Source organism: Bombus vancouverensis, chromosome 4 (assembly GCF_051014615.1).
Source record: "Bombus vancouverensis nearcticus chromosome 4, iyBomVanc1_principal, whole genome shotgun sequence".
Taxonomy (NCBI): domain Eukaryota; kingdom Metazoa; phylum Arthropoda; class Insecta; order Hymenoptera; family Apidae; genus Bombus; species Bombus vancouverensis.
This window is the reverse complement of record NC_134914.1, coordinates 14,547,184-14,564,554: the sequence shown is the minus strand read 5'-3', so window position 1 is coordinate 14,564,554 and position 17,371 is coordinate 14,547,184. Positions and strand designations below refer to the sequence as shown.

Genomic DNA, 17,371 nt, shown 5'->3' with positions numbered 1-17,371 from the left:
TTAAATTATATATTTCCAATATCGCTAAAATTAAAAATCGAATGTCTCTGTTCATACAGCCACAGAGATGAAAAAATAATAAAACCTAATTTTCGATCATTATCATTCATCTGCCAGTAACTTCTTTTAATTTCATGAAATATAGAAATGACGTTCAGTTTTCTTCTTGTTTCTTGTGCAGTCTCTAACGGGATGGCGATTTTTGTAAATTGAAAATGTTTAATCAAGCCTTTTCCGTGTCCCATCTGGATTCGAGAAATCTGGTTTCTTTGTTTTGCGCAAGACGACCGAGAAGTGCTACAAGCGAACTTAATTTTCCAATTAAATATACTTCGTTCACTGGTCAAACAGTATTTCAAATGGTAGATTGCAACGATGGAGTGACGCTCGTTTCTCTAATATCGTTTCTATGTAACGAGGTTAGTTTGGCCAGGAAGTAGTTAGAGCTCTGGTTCAGCCTGGAATGTGGAAAACCTTACGAGGCTTTACGAACGAACGAAATAAGCAAGATAGAAGAAGTATCAGGGCAAAGGAAAAGTCATTGAATTTTCTAAATCTGACATTACTAGAAATTATTCTTATTTATTTCACTTTCTATGAAAGTAACTTTGAATATCGGATTTATCGACAAACGAGATTTTATTAACCGAAGAATACAGAAGGAAGACACGATGAATCATAATTTTCATTTTTTTCGTATAAAACCGATTTCACGTATATCATCAAAAGTTTGATTCTCATCAAATTTCTTTATGGATTTCTCCTAAAAAATTATCGATTTCTCGAGACTCTGTCGAAAGATACTGATTATTATGCATCTATGAGACATTTCAAAGTGCGAAGGTACATAGAATACGCATAATAAAGAAATACGTATACAATATGGAAAGTATGCCATTCGTTATAATATTTAGCGAGTGAAACAAATCTTTGCTTAAGTTTTATTTCTTCATTTGTGTTTATAAAACATTCACAGTGTTTAGTCATAGTCTAAATATAAAACAAGATAGGTATTTAAAATTCATAGAAACTCGTAAGAGGACGAGTCCGTGAGTACGTAACTACAGTTACTCGCATAATTCATCCCGCAACACATACGCTCATATCGCACATACATAATAGATCATACACATATCAACACATGCTCGTTAAAACAGACTAACGTTTTTAAAATAGGACAATTAAACGACCCGAGTATTTTTGAGAAGTTGAAAGAATTAGTTCGTGTTAGCCGGCGTGAAAAAGAAAGAGATTTGGAAAAATGGACAATTTTTCTATTTAGATTTCAGGCCGAGAGTTGTAAAAAAAATTACGACTTTCGTTAATTTTAACCGTCTGTAGCTCATAGAAACAGCAACCGATTTCGATGAAATTTTCAACAAATGGACAGAACGCGTCGTTTAAATTTTCATTAGAGGCTCAGACAAGAAAGCTGTAACAAGAAGTATTTACTATTTTCCTCGCGATTCCGACCAAACGCAATTTTTTTTAAATTGTTGTTCCATTTAAAAAATCGTCATTCTTATTTTTGTTTGAAAAATTCTTACTGTTGTTTTGTTTCAAAGGGCGTTTGGTATAAAAGAGAGGGATAGATCTCTGCTTTGTACGATTGCGTACAATAGGAGCAAGCACCGTTATTGTTAAATATAGAATCAGTTTTTACTTCCGATGTATGTTTTCCCGTACTTTTCTCTTTCACAAATTTGTATTCGTCTTCTTCCTTCGTTCCTCGTATTTTATTCCTATCATTTTATACATCAGAGTCATCTTGCCTTTTCTTTCCTTACCTTTGAATTTCCTTCGAACTTTTTCACTCCCTGAATACGATATTTTTCAAATTTTTCTTCCACCGATCTGTCTACGTCGATCGATACCCAGTCGTTTCGATTGTTTCGCGTACGTCGATGTTTCGTGAAAAATTTGTTGCAGAGTCGTATACAGATAAGTACACACGATTGAGAAGCTATTATACGTCAAATAATTTGCGCGTGCCTGTGCATGTAGCATCGAAGTTACTCCGAAATTAGTAACTATATTCACAGTTTTTAGAATGTGACAGCAGATTATAGAAATCTTTGACGAAAACTTTCGAAATTTCGGTATTTTACGTGTTAAGAGAATGTACGTGAGTTTGATTATTCCGTGTAAAGTCGGAGCTTGAATTCTAAGATATCAAAGCTTCGCTGAATCGAATAATCCTATTCTGCTCTATAACGAAAGTTAGACGAATAATAGATACGCGACAAGCGTAAATACGTATATGTTCGACAACATAATCTTCTTCTACGGAAAGAAGAACCTGAACTGTTCAAAGTAGGCGTATTTCAATGAACCCTGTTTTTCATATTATCAAACCAATATCCTCTGTATCTCAGGGACTGGCGTATCGATTTCGTCGAATTTTCGCGCTAAACAAATTAATGGAAGTTAATTGTAATTATCGTAAATTTAGTCGGAAAACACAACAGTGTATTTTCTCGAGTGAAAATTTAAAAGTTTAATTCTCCGTTCGGGCAAGCTCTGCTCGCAATTACGCTTGGCGCGCGAGCTTAAATCGCTTTTAAAACTGTTTAATGCAAGGACATCGACATAATCGACGTCGGTTGCCAACAGAGAGCCTGTTAAAACCAGTGATTTTAACTTTAACAACGGGAAGTATCGGTATTTTATTTAGAATAGAGTACAAAAGAATTTAACGAGCTGGTAAACGGCGTGTCTTGCAAACAGGTGTAAAGTTCTTATGCGATGCGTAAAACTCAAACGATATTGTGGATATCCATCTAATATTTCTCTGTTCTATCTCTTTGCTCCTTTTTCTCTTCCCTTGGTCTGTTTACGGACACAGTCAACATTCTACAGGGTGTCACAACTGTCTAGAAACGAGGCATTCGGAAACCGCATTGAGTGACTCTGTAAATCGAAAAAGAACAAGGGGGAGAAAAAACAACGAAGTTGCGAATATCGTTTTGTAGAATTTAGCTTGGAATCTCCAATTATTTATGCCGTCTGGTTGCAACGGATAATTAACTCGCGTAAATAAATAATTCGCTTTTGAAGAACGGAACACGGTCAACGTCCAACTTATGCGACGAAGTAGAAAAAGATCGACAAAAGATAGAGTCAGTCGGTGAGTTTGGCTTCTGTCCAGATCCAAATATCCTTCGTGTATTTTGCGACAGCCTGTAGAGTATACTCGAGGGTCGTTATACGACCCGCGTTGTAAACGAAAATGTAATTTTCTATGCATTTCCGTCGGTTAATGCGAAGCTGTACGAGTACACGCAATGTCAACGTATTATCTCTAATTGTATTCGAGTCATTAGGATTGGGATCGTCACGAATCGGGCGTCGAATCCATAACTTGCAACTTGTAAGTCACGATACTCGACGACGCACTGATCGCATCAACGTTAATAACAGGTCATTAAATTTCTAATTTTCCGCGCGGCGGCCTTAACTAGAAAAAAATTACACGCTTCGATATGACCGAAAGAACGAAGGAATTCGGACCTCTCACGGAATCAGGCCATCTTGCTAGAATTTACTTTCCTATCAACGATAATGGCGATTGGTGTGCGAAAATTGCACGATCAATTGAACAGATTTACCTTAGACTACTAGTGAAACGAAATAATTTTCATCGGGATTTAGAGCCGAGGTTCTTGACTTTCCGCCGGCAAATATTCAATATCTCGAGAATAGTCGAGCGTATGTAATCGTGTTTCTATCCGATAACAGATAAGAAATAAAAGTAAGCGTTGTAAAAATGACAAGTAAAAATATTTGCGTGCTTTTAGCAATTGGAAAGACGAAATATGCGACACCAGCCTCTTTTACTGGTTTCCTGATAATCCTGGTGTCGAAACTTTATTTCTCAAATTCTTGCCAAATACAATGTTAATTTCCTCTAATCTGGCAATGTAACTTTGTTTCAAAACGATGTACACTGACGTCGCAAAAGCATCTGTACGTTAGAAGAAAGAAACGATAGCAAAAGAAATATTTCATTTAGGACAAAAACGATTCTGTGCGCAACGTGAACTCTGTACTCTGTTCAGAGAACTGTAAAATTAATACACTTTGGCAAAATTTCAAGGGATCGAACGATAACATTACCGAGCTTTCACGAATGCCGATTCGGATAATTAATTGAGAGGCCCGTAATAAAATGTTTGTCTCTTTACCAGAAAAATGAGAGAATACTCTAATATTTGCTCCAAAAATACCTCTTCGATTTACGTTCGATGGATTTCAATTCTTCAAACGAAATATTCACGACAATACATAGTTCTCATACTCCTGCATCTTTAATTTTTCTTCCATAAACTTCACTATCTCTTCAACGACATATTCTCATCGTTTTACACAATTGCAGCAAATGTATCTGTAATGTCGTTTCAATCGCACGCTTCGTTAGAGTTCATAAAATCGAAGACCGTTAGAGTCGAGTCGTGTATAATATCTGAATAATTTTTATATCGGCCACGACATTTTTCGAAGATAAATAAAAATCTTTAACGCGATAACAGAACAAATGGTAAAGCAAAGGGTTTAGCTGGCTTCGTAAAAATCTGCGATGTAATTACGAACGTCCAATTCTCCCCTTAAAAAAGAAAAAAAGAAAAAAAAATAGAACAAACCGCGAGAATACATTAGACACGCGAAAATTTCCAAATTACGATTATTATTACGACCATAACCGACTAGTATACCCTCTCCTCTCTCATTCGTGATCGATGAGCCGGTGAGCACACGCGTAAAATATCAGCAGTGAATATCCGCGTTATTAATACGTGGCGCAAACACGGACGCAAACGCTCGCGCAATAACAAATGCGACAGAGAGTCGAGGATGGACGCGCGAATGGGAACGTCGGGATACGAGGAAGACAGACGAACGCAGAAGGGTACTATTAGAAGGGAGTTATTAGAACGAGAAATAGGAGTAACGAGAAAACAGGCACGTCGGCGAAACACAGGGGAAAAAAGCAAACAGAAATAGGTGAATGAGAAAATGAAACCGCGAGACACAAAGAGAGAGAGTGAGGGAGAGAGACAGAGAGAGAGAAAGAGCGAGGGAAGGAGGGAGAAAAAAGAGAGAAATGCAAAGTAACGAAAGCAGAAGCGGTGCAATTAAAGCGGCGACATACAGTATAATAGGAAAGGAAAGACACAAATTCTTTCTTTTGTCTACTTTTTTGTGCAACGATAGAGAGGAACTCGATGACAACGTTTTGCTCAAAATGATAATACCAGGGCCACGTGAGCGTTGTCTATTAGTAAACGCGATATACCGCTATTTTGATCACAAGTATCGGGACATCTATCGGTTACATTTATGGCAAAAATTCTAGTAAATTTTACTGTATTTGGTATTTTACGTTGCGAGGCAACGCGTAACAGGTTTGCGATAAAATAACTAGTAAATAAGAGCAATTTGTTATTAAGTACGGATAGGTGCCTTAATATTTAGTAGTCGGCAATGTAGATATTTACCTGTTTCTTTAAATATTTAGCGCTTTTATCTTGTTACTTTGCGAATGTCCAGAGTTATTGAATTTTCTTCTATATATAACAGACTTTTTTTTTTTTAATTAATTATTTTGCAAATTTTGACGAACGTGCTCGGAACTAGCGAAAGAAAAATACATGAAAACGGGGATGGATGCGGATGGATTAGAGAGGAGACGCGTGTAGAGGACGTGAGACGAAAGAATACGTCACAAAGCTGTAAATGATATATGGACAAATAAAGGTGGAGATATTTCCGATAGGAAAGCGAAGGTAAAGAGAGAAGCGGAACGCGATAAATTGTAATTAGATCCGGGGCGAATTTGACAATGTCTGGCGTGCATGAATCATGTATTAATCCAATCGCTAATGGGTATTAACCAGAATCCCGTTTAAAATTATAGCTCCTCTATAGGTATTGCGTGTAGGTATGTGTATAGGTAGGACGTGTGTGATGCAACTCTAACAAGTTCTTACAGTAATGCCGCGATTAATATTTTCAAATAATAAATATCGAATAAAGTAAAGTAAAGTCGCTGCATTGACGTTGTGGAGATAAAAACCTTGTTACGTTTTTATTAAAAAAAAAAAAAAAAGAAAAAAGAGGGAGAAGGAAAGGAATATTTATTTTTAATCTATACGCGCGATGCTAATGATACGATAAGCGTTTAATCCTTTTGCAACTATGGACGAGCTGCCTCTTTTAGAATATTTGTTCGCTCATTTTAGAAGATAGATTGTTTCAAAATGTATTTTACGTTTCATCGTGAATTTTCCAAGTAATTTGATAGTTACGTGGTACCGTTCTCTTACCGTGTTTTGATATTGAACGCTAATGGAACCGTAATTGAGAATGATACACGCGAAAAATCGTATTCTAATTCTGGCAGTAAATTTAAAATAATTAGAAAAAATTGTATAATGCCGAGAGAACTTAAAATAAAAAATCAAATTAGAAAGCTTTTCAATAGGAATTTTACTTGATAAAACATTTTAACATTTTTCCTCTTTTTTTTTTTTGGTATTTAAATATTTTCCCGATTCATAGGACAAATGTCGTGCAAATTGTCGGGTGAATAATTTTGGAAATTGTAACAGGAAAGGTGTACAAATAATTCATTAACGAATAATCGTATTTAACGGTGACAGGTACATTGAAATTTAATCAGCAGGTTGATCGGCAAATCTGACGAAATCCACGGTAATCCATTTTTGTTGCTAAATATCAATGAAGCGAGTAGAGTACTGCGATTTAATTTATCGATTCTCTGTACTTCTCCGACAATGGTTTCCAATAATCGGAAGAACAAAATCAAACACACATAAAACATTAAAAAAAAAAAAGAATAAAAAAGAAGATAAAAAAAGAAACATTTATATGATACTTAAGTAGAAACTTTGTGGATTAAACGTAATCGCGTTTAAAACTAAAGTCGATTTTTTTTCAATTAGTCGTAATATTTTAATTATAAAGCATTAGGAACCTGATCCAGGTTCTGTAGGCGCACATGTTGCTTCTGGAGTTGCGAGTTCACGCCGTGGGGTATACTTGAAGATTTAATTAACGAGGTGGTTCGATCAGAAAGGATTGCTGTATATCCACACCGCACCTGAGACCCGTGTTTCGTCCCGTATTTAAGAAATTCTGTCAATTTAACTTCTTAACAATTTTTACGATACGATGGACCAACAAACTTCAGCACATTTTTACAGCGAAACCTTTTTGAAACCGAGGATTTTGTCTGCAAAAGGAAATAATTCCAATGTTTCTACATTCACTTGCACACTAGCTTTTTTCCTTTTCTCGCTTTTTATAGGCGACAGAAACAACATTCGTGCCATTCGTAATACGCTGTGATGAAAGATATAAAGCATCGAGGAAGCTGGGAAAATTTGCAAAAATCTCAAATGTTGTACCCGATTTATACGATTTGAATGCGGTTAGGAAAACTATTTCAATGTTTGATCACGTGTTTTCCGACAAATATGAAAAGTAATTTCGCGAGCGCTTCTTCGAATCGTCCAAATATTAATTCGACAAATATCCGCCTGCCGTAAAATACTTTGAAGTTTTTGGTGAAACGAACGATCAACAGATAATTCGATATATTTACTCGAAGAACCGAACGTTTCTGAAAACAGCGCGGAACCTCCGATACAGACTGAATATCGAATATCGAAAATAGAAACTTTCCCAGTTTTTCGTCTGTTCTTCTCATTATAGGTGCAGATTTTTTCCCCTTTGACGATGGATTTTCTTCTCTTTTTTCTCTCTCTTTTTTTTTTTTTTTTTTTTTTAAGAAACGAAACCTTAATATGCAGAATGTTACAAATGTACGCAGAGGTACACCAGTAAATAATTCAGCGAGTTAAGAATTTTTAAGCGAAATATTCGAAACGTTATGCGATTACCGCTGGCGAATTGAAATTACCGATGTCGATTATTTCGTTTCCAATTAAACGGTGATGCTCCTACCGATGTAAATCGTTGCAAAATACTCTCGTTAAAAATTCATTGAAATACCTGTATCAAGAGCATTTATCTAAAATTGGTGGACGCGAACGGAGAAAGGGACGTGGCCGGTCATTTATTATTTATTTTTGCGATACATCCAAGTGAAATTCTTCGCGTGCGAATTGCTCGCGTAAAAAGTCGATCGATCACGCATCACGCCCACGCGTCAAAAGAACGTGATTACACGTTCGCGTATTATCATACAAACGAGATACCCTTGTAAAGGCTAATTATATCGGCTAATCATTTTCACGAAAATAAGAAAAATAATCAAGGAAATCGATCCCCTCCCCCTTTGTCTATCGCGGTCACTGTGGCATTTCAAATAAGGCTAACCCATGAATAACAGGAGGACGCTACCGACTTAAGAGATAGTCTCTTCCTCCTTTTTTTCTTCTTTTTCCTTTTTTTTTCTTCTTTTTATATTTTCGATGACTAGATTTTAGAAGACTTATTTCGATAACAATTCAGGAAATATAAATATCGAATCGCAGATAGGTAGACTGAAGTCAGGACACGTACAGGTGAATGATTCAAGTATTTAGACTTAGGGTAATTTCAACTTTGAGAAGTATGATTCTCTTAGTTGTATACGCCATACGTAGAAACACGTAGAAAAATACGTAGCAACGAGCATAAAAAACTACTTGACATAATCCGAAAAATTACTTTGCCTCTCGAAAATGTATTTCTATCGAAAAGCTTAAATAAATTCTAAATATTTGCAATGATAATTTGGCGATGATTATATCAGGCGTTTAAACGATATCTATGGTAAAGAACACGGAACAAATTGAATTAAAGCATAAACACACACGCACAGCTCTGACTAATTAAAACGAGAAGTCGAAACAGCGAGAAGAAATAGAACTTTCTGGCCGATACATATTCGCAAACGTATGAAATTATGGAATCGTTTATTTCGGTTAAGCAAACTCCGGGCCGAGCATTTTCAACAAATAAGTACCAGATAAATCAATTTTTCTACTTATTAATGCACTGGCACGTACCGCGATGCTTGCCTTTGTATATTCTTTATCGTCTGTTCGTATTGGAAATCGAGGGAATTTCCAAACATTTGTCAAAGGAACAACGTTTAAATGGAATTTCACTGGTTAGCCTATTGCGGATTTTTACTCGATCGAAAATAAAGAAACTCGTATCATTTACGAGGATGTTTAATATCGTGCAATGTAAATAACGTAGTTATCGGGCTGCAACGTAGTTCCGCGGCAATAACCAAGCCGGCACATTACACGAAATAACGACACATAATAGCTTACGCATAAAAAATATTTATAATATAAAATGATTATCTCGTTTGAACCGACAGACTATAAACGACTCTTTATAATCTCGTCAATTTGATATAACGAAATCAATTGGCCTTTTGCCCATGAACAGGCCCAGTCACGAAAGCATTTGAATAGTTGTGATAGAAAACGTGTACGTGTCATATCGTACGCGTTATGCGAAACATTTTGAAATTTCATTGGCACCGTAACGAGACACGACTGTCGCGATTATACCGATGAAATTGGAAAACGTTGAAGCGAGTATAGAAATTACCTTCGATCTTCTCGATAGAATCTAGACGAGAAAACTATCGACGCCAGCGCGTGATTATTGCAATTGAAATTAATTACGATTCTTTCGAGTATAATAGGTGTAACAAGTTGTTACATTTTATCCGCGTGTATATTTGCATCGGAACTTTTGCATGAATATGTATAAAGTTCTGATCGATTAATCTTGATCGAATATCGCGTTTCGAAACGACAGTGTATATCGTTGCAGCAATTTCGAATGAAGTCACAGAACATGGCGCGGCATAACGTTCGTTGTTGCCATTTTATACCAACTTTTACGGTATTTTACAGGTTGCCCCGTAAAGTTGGCCGGTTCTCGCGGTCGCTCTGAATCTGGCCGCATAATGTAAACCAAAATTAACGACCTTGCTTTACACACCCAGCCCCTTTCACCCCCCCCCCTCCCCCCACCTCTTTCTCATCGTTCGGACGCGAGCGAAAACAAATTCGCAAGGGGTGAAATTTAATAACGCGGTTAGAGCGACAGCGTGAAAAGCAAAAAGCTGCGGCACACTCTTTCACAGTCGCGTGAAAAAAAAGACGAACAGCCATCGTCGTCGCGATATTAATCGCGCAACGATATAAAAGTAACGACACCGGTGTTCGAACCGGCGAGATGAACCAGGAAGGGGAGTATGATGATAGCGAACGCGATAGAGAAAAAGAGACGCGCGTATCAAAGGCATTTTTAATAAATAACAGCGGCACGAGCAGTTCCAGTGGCCTCGTTCCGGTCGCGCTTGTCACCGCGCATCCTTCCACTGTGTAATTTTCACTAAAAATTCATTAGTCAACGGATCACGCGGCGTGATCAAAGTCCGCGAATTTCAAATCTCATAGCATTATGGTTGTGTCCGGTAGAGAGACGCAAATTCTTCGAATACGGATCTCCATTCTCTCTTTTTTTTCTTTTTTTCTTTTTTTCTTTTTTTTCTCGATAAATAGATTTGGAAACGTATACTTGAACTAGCAATGTCAGAGTTTCGATATCTATCTTACGTAGATACGAATCTTAACACTTTCACTGCCACGTTGGTGATATATGACCGGTCACGGTTTCTCCTGTGACGACACGATGGGTCATTGGTGACCGGAGCGCTTGAGCTTCTTACAATTGTCAAAATTGAACGAAAGTTGACAGTTAGGGCATTCTGAATATAATCGATAAATAGAAGATACTTTGAAATACAAAGTGCCCCATCGAACGATTAAACGTTTTTATTAGAACATCAATAAAAAAAAATGAGAACAAATCTTGCATCTAACGATGCACTGTGTTAAAACACAACGATTTTAGTCAAAGTGTTAATATTTTACGCTTATAAATTGCGTACGGCGCTCTGCGCGCAAAACGCGCTCCCAGAGCCATTTCTGATCGACGCAGAGATCTATCGATGTACCGGCTACACCGACTGATTGTTTTTATTGCTTGGAACGTCAACGTTCGGTTGTTTTGCTGATCATTTGTCACAAGAATGCGCAAGGCTTCATTACCTTGGTAACATAACAAAAACGTTTGTCTCTCGTTGCTTAAGTCATCGATTCGGTCGAAAAAGACATAAAACCGAGATATCTCGTGACCCGGCCACAACGTCCTGCTCGCTAAAAACGAGATATCCCGTAACCCGTAAGCAATGTGTTAAATACGTTACACGTAATCGATTAGAGTTAAAGCGATACGAAGGAAATAAACGAACAGATGTAATTACGTTCCTGTTCCGATAAAGGTAAATCTTCGCGTAAGTAGGACCGTTTGCATATTTTTAGTAATTCGACGAAGACGTAAAAAATTTCATACCGTTCATTTTGACTAATTTCGTAGGTTCAGTTATAACAGCAACGATGCAAACTTATCCTTTTTTTTTTTTTTTATCATTCTATTCCATTTTAAACGACGACGGCGCTAATCACCGCGAAACGCAAGTACAGCGGAATATAACGACGATATTAAATTGTCGGATGGGTTAAATTACAGAGAATAGTTTGTTCTATACTAACCTCCACAAGGGTGATGAGAATGATGAAAAGAGGCGGCGGACAACACCTGTAATGGTCGGCGTAGTATTTCCGGTCCCTTTCTTCCGTAAGGAATTCATCGCCGATCATGCGGACCATCCTGCAATTAAGAAATTTTCTTTCACCGATTCTATTCTTTGTCGTTGGTTGCATTTCTGTTTCTCGTTTTCTCTTCGACACATTGGCGCGTTAATTTTTCCACGTTTAACGATCGAAACGTTGCTTCCGCGGATCACAGTTTAGTTAGCTGTGCTTGCTTCGAGACGAACGAATCGTTGGAATTTTGCTTAGTGGAATAAATTAAGGAAGAAAAATACGTAGCTCAGATACTCCATTTTTGCTCTCGATGCTGTATTTTATTGGCTCGAAATATTATTTGTAGATTTTATTGTTCAAGTTGAAGGTATTGTTCGAGGCATTTCTGGTTTGTTATATTATCCGTAGAGAATTTTTTAACTGATTTGCAATCCATTGTAACGGTAAAATACATAGATGTATGGAAAAACCAGAAGCAAAAGTTGCTCGCATTTTTCATTCTGTAATATGAATGATAAACAAATCATATTTCGAAAATACTATATCGCGCGTATTGGTAATATAGGCTCGATGAATCGATACATTTGCCACGGATGATATTCCAACGCGAAAAATGTATTGACCAACGATAAACTCGTCAACCAATATCAGCTTGAATGCGGTATTTTCAATCGTATTTAAAAACCTGCGATGTATAAAATAAACGTTAAAACATTACAATAAATGTCCATAACCAATGTCCATAAACAATGAACGTTACGTAAAAAAATATTGACGAATGAAATACAATAGACGCTGCATGGAACATTGCAATTAGAGATTCGGAAATTTCAATGAAAAGCATAAAATCCTCGTTAAAAGAGGTTATAAGATACTTATAAATAAACTGTGGCTTTTGTACGCTTTTATCGAGAATTCAACGATATTGAACTAATAATGTAAAAAATATAGAAAATATTGTTATATCCAAAATAAAAATTGCAATATTCAATGAGTGGAACAAGCGTCTATTTAAGCTGCCTTTTTCTACTCGTATTCGTAAGAATACGAAAGCATCGTAAACGTGTGCAATCGACTCGCATACGAGAAACGATACAAAAGGAACGCGAGCTTGTAACAAATAACATAAAGAAAAGCTTGGAGAATTCACAGCTCGCGACTCACACCACCAAGTTCTTAGCCGGCACTAACGAAACAACGGATTTATCGAGGCAGGATTATGAAAATTATCGAGATCATTAAGAGTTTTTTTTTTTTTTTCACCCAAGTATTTGAGAATTAATCTGTCAATGGCCCGGGGATATTCTGCGAACTAATCGTCGGTCTGGAGGAATTTTCACGCGAAGAAATAGTTACGAACGCTCGTTAATCGTCGCCAGGGGTAGCGAAATAACGAGAAATTAATTTTACCGATTTCAACTTCGCCACGAAGAAAAGGAGAAACACTTTCGCGCAATTACGGCTGACTTGTGCCGTCTAGGATTTCTCATTATCTCGACCAGTCGATATCCGACAGTTGTTCCAAGTCATACACCCTTGACATTGTGAGAGAATTTCCACGATTATTAATAATAATTACGATTAACTAATTGCACACTGTTGCATTGACGCATAGGATTTTAATCAAAGACTCTGTGTTCTCGATACGCTTTCAGCCTTCATCCAATTTCCTTCTTCCCTTTTCATTCTTTCACCTCGATTGAATAGTTTTTAATGAAATTCAACGTATTCGAATATCTCGCAATGAATTTACTTTGACAAAGTAAAATCAGAAACGCGAGCCACGAGATTCTAAATTAATTCTAAATTAATTCTAAATTGATTCTAAAATAATTCGAATATATTTCGAGAATCTCTGGACTTTTTAACGAATTCACGCGACAAAATAATTATTACAAAATATTTTTTAAATTATTTATTTACTTAGCATTGCTCGTATGCTCGTAACAACGAAATAACTGTCCTTTGATATTCGATATGATTTTACGTTCGTGTATTCCACGCGGTTTTATGAATAAAATATTCTTAAAAAAAAAAAAAAAAGGGAGGTATTTGAAGAGATAAAATATCCAATAAAATATCGAAAACGTGAAGAACAGGGTTAAGCACGGAACGAGTAACGTCGTACGGTTACTGATAAACGCGTAATTAATAACTTGATCGATCGTCGAATGAAAATTCGAAGGTAGAAAGATACGAATACCGCTATTTATTTCCTATCGTTCTACCAGAGAAGACGAATGCAAACATTTCCTATTCATTCGTTATTCTGAGGCGATCGTTCAACTGTAAGTCTGTGTCACTGTGAATTAAATCGTCGATCAAGTGGTATTTCATAAACGTTCTTCATATTTCCCGACTGTGCGCCGTGAACCAATATTTCTCGTGGATTTCCTCGCAATTAGCTTGATTGAACATCGAAAAAGGGGAAATCTTATATCTATTGGGCACCGAAGAAATATAGTAACATTTGTTTTTTGAGATTATTGAAAGACATTTATCAAACGTATTTTCCTGAATCCGATAAAATAGTATCGGCCATGCTGAAGTGGAAGAATTTGATATTTCATTTTGCGTTTTTCTTAATGTTCTCCGCGATATTTTTTAAATCACGCGGATATTTCATTTCTACGAATCTACAACCCTATCATTTACGATTCCACGTAGTTTGACCGTATGGTTGTTTACAAAATACTCAAATTATACTCCAAATCTTCGTTACATTAAATCTAAAATCATCTAAATTACATCTTAGATCAATACGTACGTTATGGTAAAAATTCCTAATATTCTATAATATTATCAGATAAGAAATAGCGCGAAATCTAAATTCTACTCGCTAGAACAAAAGATCCGAATTCTTATTATTATAATGACAAAAATTCCGAATACTCTATCGTTGAAGACTAATACAAAATCTAAATTCTAAGGTTAAACATTTTTTAATTCACTCACGACAATCGTAGAAACTTTGAATATTAATATTATTATTATGAAAAAAGGAGTAATATTATTAAAACAATACGACGTTTCGATTCTACTATAAGAACGATACAAATTCCAAATACCATCACTGAGACGATAGAAATTCTTACAATCTCCTATAGTATTCCAACGAATAATGTTCTAACGAACGATAGAACAACAAATGGACCAAACGAGACACAAGTTTCTTTTAGAAACGTGCCGAAGCGTGAGCAGCTATGGTCGCGTAGATGCTCCGGTGTTCCCGATAGCGATCTTCTGTTCCATGGAATAATTACGAAGAAATATTGGCCCGTAATTCAACGCGCTAGCCATAACACCGTTTATGGTATCATAGATGAACTATCTCCTTCGTGTTTCCATCGACTGCGAGACGAAGCGAGGGTAGAGGACGCTCGTACGAGGGTGGACGAGAAAAGAGCAATTAGAGAGAAGCTAGGCTATATGGAGCGTGTTAGAGGAATGAGAGAGAGAAAAAAAAGAGGAAAGAAAGAAGAAGGAGGGGGAAAAAATAGGTAGAGAGGTAAGAATTAACGGGAAAGATGAAAGAAACGTGGCAAGGAGAAAAAGTAGAGCAGAACGAATAAAACAGTTGGTAGCGAGGAAAGGTTGGAGGACAGAGATATTAAAGAAATGAGAACCACGACTAATTACGGAATAATACAGAGATCAAGAAAGCGATGGAAAAAGTTCTGGCGGGGTGGCCTGCGACAAAAAAGATCATGGAAATGGGTCAAAATGTGATACTAATGGGAGAAGCAAATTACAGGATGAAGAGGGGCCGACAAGAACCGGGAAATATTATTTTTCAAGCACGCTATCGCGGTATGGTTGCTTTGTTTATCTTTTAAAGAGACGCGACTTCGAGTTACAGGAAGTATAATACGTTTCTCTTATCGATTATTTACGACTGTATCCATTACTATGATAGATTATTCGTGGACTATCGGAAAATTTAAAGGTACAAGAATGCGCAGAGTACGCGTACGTAAGATACAGATTATTAAAAATGTAGTATGTTCGTTAGGATTGAGATTATAGGAGATTTAGAATTGCAAAAATGCACAAAGTAGACATAATACGCAAAAATACACAGAATATTCAAAGTAAGTAAGTAAATTTCTGTTGAAAATGACAACGTGAGTTCGTGCTCGCCATCCATATGCAGATGCGTTAGTTATAAGAAATGGTAACTGGAGGATGATCCTAGTTACAATCGATAGATTTAATCGATAGCCTTAAGATGCTCTTTTTGTTTTTATCCCTAATTTTTTGTAAGCGCGTGCAATAAAGGTCTTTTTTGGCTCGGAACGGTGTGATAGATTTATCCATTCGATAAAATAATAACTATTCTGATCTAACCTCAGAGTATAGGAATAACGACAATTTCTATCTAGATTCTATTTAGTTTAATTAAATTCATAGAAAGACGAATTTGCATAAAACTCCGCTGTCTAGCTACGATACGTTTAACGAGTGAAACAAATTTCTATCGTTGTGCTTCTATTTGCGCGATGTAAATTCGCGTGGAATACGCAATCCGGTTATTAACGATTCAGTTGAAATCATAAGCTGAATTTTATCATTTACAACGACGATCGGTCTGTTTTAAAAATGTTAGCAGCTGCAACGCTGCTTAGATTAAATATTAAAACATGATCGAGCGGCGAACAACGTGTTTGCAAAATGCAGGACATGGCGCAGGGTAATTTTCGTTTTTCACGTAAAGCACAACTCTTTTTCAAAAAGTCGTTTCCCGGTATTTTAGATTTTTCCACGATAATTATAAAATACTGACACTGGTGGATTAAAGCGATTCATAAAACAGTGTTATTTAAGACGTTACAGAATGGGTGCGCAAAACAGAGAAATTGTAGCAATTTATGGAAACATTTATGGACTTTAAATTACAAAACAATTAGAAAGGTATACGGTAATAACGAAACCGTATAACAGCGAGTAACTATTTTACAGAGGGAAACAAAACTGTGTGGGCGAGATGGGAGTTAGTGTTTTATGAACACCTAAGTGTTCATGGAGTACGCGAATCGTGACACCGTTTTATTTGTTGTAGTAGCTGCAAACCGCAGTGTGCGGTCAGTTACCGGGTTGTGTAGTTACTCGCGTAACAGGAGAACAAATATCTTTTTCTCGTTGTCGCAAATCCTTTCGTAAAATTGCCAGCGTTTTCTTCTATGAAATACGTCGCGAGCCACGATTGCCGCCGGTTATCCCGAAGAAACGCGTTAAATTTATGGGACCTTGGTAAATCATAAAATTCCGATCATTGATAAGTGAATGAAAATATTACATTCTTCGCTTTTTTCTAATCATTCGAAATAAAAATAGAAGTTTTCGCAACCATATTCGGAATTAATCTTGCGATCGCTTTTTGCTACGTTTCCAGACAAAGTGTCACCAAACGAGATTGTAAATTTTAATCTGTAAAAAGCGAGTTACACTATATATATATTGATATTGTTTTCATTTGTTACCTATAATTTCAACAACACGTTTGTTCAATTTCCACCAATAAAATACCAAACGCGATCCTGATAACAACTCGCTATACATCCTCTCCGTTCTTGATCAGAGGGTTTTCGCAACATTTCACTGCGCATCCGTGCAAAACACTTTTCTACCAATTGGAATTAAGAAACGGTCGCAGAAATCGTCGCGAACGTTTCTAAATTTCTACAGACGCTATGAAAGGCGAGAAC

General features: G+C 36.6%; 1 protein-coding gene across 1 annotated transcript in view; it reads right to left on the bottom strand.

The window, feature by feature from the left end:
• stet (stem cell tumor) overlaps window positions 1-17,371 on the bottom strand; it is a 501,199-nt gene that overhangs the window by 102,393 nt on the left and 381,435 nt on the right. Inside the window, exon 6 of the mRNA XM_033326897.2 lies at window positions 11,613-11,730. Within this exon, the coding sequence (XP_033182788.1) occupies window positions 11,613-11,730 (118 nt within the window). The remainder of the gene's footprint in view (window positions 1-11,612; window positions 11,731-17,371) is intronic.